The 6181-nt window shown below is 36.8% G+C and overlaps 1 protein-coding gene across 1 annotated transcript; it reads left to right on the top strand.

Annotated features, from left to right (window-relative positions):
• The first annotated feature begins 2888 nt into the window (after positions 1 to 2888).
• LOC101439764 (olfactory receptor 56B4-like) lies at positions 2889 to 3854 on the top strand. The gene has a single exon (XM_004466945.1). The coding sequence runs from the start codon at positions 2889 to 2891 to the stop codon at positions 3852 to 3854; it is 966 nt and encodes a 321-aa protein (XP_004467002.1).
• Positions 3855 to 6181: the final 2327 nt, after the last annotated feature.

The following is a 6181-nucleotide window of genomic DNA, read 5'->3' as shown; positions in this document are numbered from 1 at the left end:
AGAAAATAAGAAGACAGGTATGAATAATATGATAACGTATGGTTTTGTATTTACAGGAAAGTATGTACATATATTTTTGCCCTGGCAAAACTATCTCTGGAAGGATTCCCAAGAATTCCCAAGTATTACTGGTCACCTCTGGGGAAAAAGAAAGATTTGGAATGTCCAAGAACAGGAAACTTACTTTCCCTTGTTTACGTTTTCATTTTAAAAGAATTTTTACCATGTACACGTATTACATCTTAAAAACAAAATACTATTAAAAAATGAAATGTTTAAACAGGCATACCACTATTGTATTACTTTCAAATTCTATTCAAAGGGAAAAATCTGGAAAGCTACCAAATATTGATCAGTAAATTATGGAATAACCAAATTTAGAAATATAAAACAGATACTAAAACAAAAATACAAATTGTTGTTAATGATTTTAGAAAATCTTGAGATCATTATTTATCTCCTCTGAGAACTTATACCTTAGAATGTACTGCTAAAAGAAAAAGGCAAGATACATATTTTTCTCCATATAATGATGTAAGCCAATTCAAAATAAAAACAGGAAAATGGAAGTAAATGAAGCAAATATTAATATTGTTTTCTATTGGTGGTAAAAGTTCCTGGTAAAAGTGAGACAAATATTGTATGATCTCACTATTTGAACTAAATATGGTGAGTGAGCTCATGGAGGTAAACTCTAGAGTATGGATAACTAAAAAATAGAAGGTTGGTTGAGAATGAGAGCTGATGCTGATGCTTACTGTATGTAGAGTTTTTATAAAGTTTATGTAAATGTGTGGGAATGAATAGACTTGATGGTAATACATTATAGCAGGTATAACTAACACTGCTGATTTATAAATGTGATTGTGGCTGAAAAGGATCATCTATGGGTATAATATTTCAATTGAAAGGAATTTGCTAAAGAATAACGTAGGATCACTGTTTAACAATGATTTCAGTGATGGATGAAGATTGTGGTTAATAGTATGAGAATGTTCTTCTTTTACAAAGTGTTAAGAATATGGTGATACATGGGAAAATTACAACTATTGTAACTTATGGGTGATTGTTAACAGTAAAATTATAATATCTTTGCAGCAATGACAAAGAATATATTATAATCCTATTACAAGGTCCTGCAGATGCTTCTGTTACTTTTACTGGACAAGTGGTTGGCAATTGGATTGGTGAGATTCAGGGGACCTGAATCTCCGTACTCTCCATGTGCTGGCCAGGCCCTGGGCCTCAGCATACTTGTGGCTCCTACCTTCTGGTTTGTTGGGCTTTCTCTGTCCAGCTGTCAGGGAGGTGAAGAGGGTCAACCACACCAGGAAGCCAAGAGTGCTTACAGAAGCAAGCAGAATTGTATCTATCATCCATGTGGAATCTAAGCCCCTTCTTGATGTAGAGGGGGACTGGACACAACCATCCCAGAGTCCACAGGATGGAGGAATAGAGTATGGATTAGAGTGGACTTACTGGTTTTCTGCTGGGGAACTACTGTGATTAGTAAGGGAAGAAATTGTAGCAGTGATGTGGAGAGGGTGGCCACAGTGACTGCTGATGGTAAGGAGATGGAAGAAGAGATATGGTGTGGGCCATTTTCAGGATTTGGAATTGTCCTGGGTGATGCTGCAGGGATGGATTCTGGACGTTGTGTGTCCTGCTGTGGCCCACTGGGTGGACTGGGGGAGAGTGTGGACTACAATGTCAACGACTGTCCATATGGTGCAGCGGTGTTCCAGAATGTATTCACCAGGTGCAGTGGATGTGCCGCAATGATGGAAGATGTTGTTGATGTGGGAGGGGTGGAGTGGGTGGAGTGGGGGGTATATGGGGAACTCATATTTTTTTTAATTTAACATTAAAAGAAAATAAATAAATACATAAATAAATAAATAAGAATATATCAACTCTAAGGGACAATAATAGAGGGTAAAAAGAGGGTATGGAATTTTTCCTTTTGGAGCAATGAAAGCATTCTAAAATTGACTAAGGTGATGACAGTAGAACTCTTGGATGCACATAAGATCCACTGAGTATGTACTTTGAAGGGATTGCAACAAAGTATGGGACTGTATAAGACATGACTCCTATGGTGGAAGATGGACTGTGGTTAACAGAACAAATACGAGAAAATTGTCTCATGAACTATTGCAATTCTGAAATATTAATACAGAGCTTTAATAATCAGGCTGGACTGGGGGAAAAATACACCAAATATAAGATATGGGTTATAGTTGATAGTAATATTTTACAATGTTATTTCATAATTCGTAACAATTGTTTCACAAAAATGCAAGGTGTTGGTGATGGGATGATGTATGGGAGCCCTGAATTATGCTATGCATGTTTGCTTTGTAAGTTGACAACTTTTACTATACATTTGTTTATGTATGTTCCTATATGAATGATAAACTTCAATTTAAAAAAGTTAAAAAAGAAGAAATTTTTAAAAGATTGGAAGTAAATATATTCTTCTAAAATGCTAACAATGCATCTTCTCTCAGTGGGATTTAAAGAATTTTCATGATTTTTTTTCTATATTTTATAATTTTTATAATGAACATATCTAACAATAAACACAATAAAGTTATTTGAAAATTTTAAGAAGCGAAAAAGTATCACCGAAATTTGAACCCCTTTTTACATAGATATACAAGCAAAAATGACAAATCATACTAAAAATTTCTGTTTAGAACATATATTGGCTTTCTTTGATGCCCTCTGTGGAATATTTTCAGGAGCCAAAGAAAAGCTGAGAGTTAATCATGACTAAAGGAACTGGGTCACTGGAAAGGGGATTTGAATCATAACTGTTTTCCTTCTTATTTTAGTTTTACGGAGATCATTTTATACACTTTCATTGAGAAGGCAGCAACTGTTCAATGGATGCCTCCACCAGTGTTACCAACAGTTCCAGCCTCCAGAATTTCCACTTCATCCTGATGGGGCTCCCAGGCATTCATGAGTGGCAGCACTGGCTCTCCCTGCCCCTGGCTCTGCTCTACCTCTTAGCTCTTGGTGCCAATCTCCTCATCATGATCACCATACAACGTGAGCTCACTCTACATGAGCCCATGTACCATTTTCTGGGCATATTATCAGTGGTGGACATTGGCTTGGCCACCACCATCATGCCCAAAATCCTGGCCATTTTCTGGTTTGATACTAAGGCCATCAGCCTCCCTGAGTGCTTTGCTCAGATCTATGCTATCCACTACTTCTTTTGCATGGAGTCTGGTGTCTTCCTCTGCATGGCAGTGGACAGATTCATAGCCATTTGTCACCCACTCCGATACCCCTCCATAGTCACTGAAGCTTTTGTGGGCAAAGCCACAGGATTCATGGTGCTCAGGAATGGGCTGTTGACCATCCCAGTGCCCGTACTGGCTGCCCAGAGACACTACTGCTCCAGGAATGAGATTCAGCACTGCCTCTGCTCTAACCTGGGGGTTGTCAGTCTGGCTTGTGATGACATCACCGTGAACAAACTTTACCAACTTGTCTTAGCATGGGTCCTGGTTGGGAGTGATATGGCACTAGTATTTTCTTCTTATGTGCTAATCCTACGCTCTGTGCTGAGGCTGAATTCAGTGGAAGCAATGTCCAAGGCTCTGAGCACCTGTAGTTCCCACCTCATCCTCACCCTCTTTTTCTACTCAGGTATCGTTGTGGTGTCAGTCACACACTTAGCAGAGAATAAGTTTCCCCTCATTCCTGTGCTCCTCAATGTGCTGCACAATGTCATCCCCCCTGCACTCAACCCCATGGTCTACGCACTCAGGATGCAGGAGCTCAGGCTGGGCTTCCAGAGACTGCTTGGGATGGGTGAAGGCATGCCTACCAAGTAACTCCAGCTTTAGAAACTATTCAATAGATTAGGAAGAGAAAGATTATTTAGGTCTCAAAGGACCTAGGCTACGATTATGCCTTTACCTCTCACCAGGGATAAAAATGGCCAATTAGATCATGAAAAATATCAACCTTATTTATGGAAATATGTATATTAAGACTACAAAGGAATTTTCTATTACAGAGATAATACTATTAGGAAAAATGAAATGCTCCTAACTCTTGATGCCATACCAATCTTGACATTCTTTTATATATGTGGTGAGATATGAAATTAGCTCAAATATTCAAAAAAGCAAATTGGTAAAATTTATCAAACTGTTTATCAGTTTTCAAATTCTTTATCTAGTAATTATGCAATGTTCAAGACAAAGAGAAAATACTGAAAGCAGCAAGAGAAAAGAAAACCTTTACATACAAAGGAACCTCAATAAGATTAAGTGCTGATTTTTCATCTGAAAACATGAAGGCAAGAAGACAGAGGTATGCCATAGTCAAGGTACAAAAAGAAAAAAAATTCCAACTAAGAATACTCTGTCAAGCAAAGCTGGCATTCAAAAGTGATGGAGAGTTCAAAATAGTCACAGATAAACAGAAACTAAGAGAGTATGCCAATAAGAAACCTGATCTTCAAGAAATACTAAAAGGAGTTCTGTAGGAGGAAAGAAAAAAATGCAGAGACAGAGTTGTAGGAGAGTGTAAGAACAATTAAACAGACAAAAAGAGAAATAAAAACAGCATATGACATACAGGAATCCAAAGAGAATATGGCTAATGCAAGTAATTCCTTGAGAGTAATAACACTGAATGTTAATGGCTTAAACTCACCTGTCAGGAGAAACAGATTGGCAGAATGGATAATGAAATATCACCCATCTATATGTTCTCAACAATAAACCAACCTTAGAACCAGGGATTCAAGGAGGTTGAAAGTGAATGGCAGGAAAACAATCTTATAAGCAAACAATTACCAAAAGAGGGCAGGAGTAGCTATACTAATATTGGACAAAATAGACTTTAAATGCAAAACTATTGTGAGAGACAAAGATGGACACTACATATTAGTAAAAGGAGTAATCTTTCAACAAGAAAGAAAAATCATAAACATTCATGCACATAACCAGGGTGCCTCAAAATACATGAGGCAAACACTGGAAAAACAAAGTGGAGGACTAGATGCCTCTGCAATTATAGAGGGAAAATTTAATACACCATTATTACATTGCACCAAATATTTCAACAGAGAATCAATAAAGGAACAATGACTGTTAATATATATTAAAGGATCTGGACCTAGTAGACATATACAGAATACCACACCCAAATACTGCAGGATATACACTCTTCTCAAGTGCACATGGGTCTTTCTCCAAGATAGACCACATGCTATGCCACAGAGAATGTCTTCAATGAATTCAGAAAGACAGAAATCATACAAAATAATTTCTTTGACCACAGTGGAATGAAACTGAAAATCTACAGGGCCAGAGAAATAGATTAGGCACAAAGATATGGAAGTTAAGCAGCACACTCTTAGACAAACAGTGAGTAAAGGAGAAAATCTCAAAAGAAAATAACTACCTTGAAGCTAATGAAAATGACAATACAACATATCAAAACTTATGGGATGTGCAAAAGCTTTACTGAGAGGGAAATTCATACAACAAAAAAAGAAGAAAGAGCTAAAATTAAAGAAATAACTGCACACTTGGAGGAATTAGTGAAAAAAAACAACCAACTAATCCCAAAGGAAGAAGAAAGAAAGAAAGAAAGAAAGAAAGAAAGAAAGAAAGAAAGAAAGAAAGAAAGAAAGAAAGAAAGAAAGAAAGAAAGAAAGAAAGAAAGAAAGAAAGAAGCAGAACTAAATGAAATAGAAACTAAGAAAGCACTAGAAAAAATAAAAACAGCAAAGACCTGATTCCATGAGAAGATCAATAAATTTGACAAATCCTTAGCTAGACTATCAAAGAAAACAACAGAGAAGATGCAAATACAAAAAAAAAACAAAACAGAAATGATAAAGTGGATATCACCACTGACCCCACAGAAATAAAGAGCATCATAAGAGGATATTTTGGAAAACTATATGCCAACAAGAGGGACAATTTAGAGGAAACAGACAAATTCCTAGAGACACATAAGCAGCCTACATTTATGAAGGAAGAAATTTATGATCTCAACAAAGCAATCACCAGTAAAGAGACAGAATCATTCATGAAAAACTTCCCAACTAAGAAGAACCCTGGGCCAGATGGCTTCACAGATGAATTCTACCAGACACTCTGGAAAGAAATAAGACCAATCTTGCTAAAACTCTTCCAAAAAG

The sequence above is a fragment of the Dasypus novemcinctus genome, chromosome 10 (genome assembly GCF_030445035.2).
Source record: "Dasypus novemcinctus isolate mDasNov1 chromosome 10, mDasNov1.1.hap2, whole genome shotgun sequence".
Lineage (NCBI taxonomy): Eukaryota > Metazoa > Chordata > Mammalia > Cingulata > Dasypodidae > Dasypus > Dasypus novemcinctus.
Note: the sequence above shows the minus strand (reverse complement) of the source record. Positions and strands in the feature narration are given on the sequence as shown.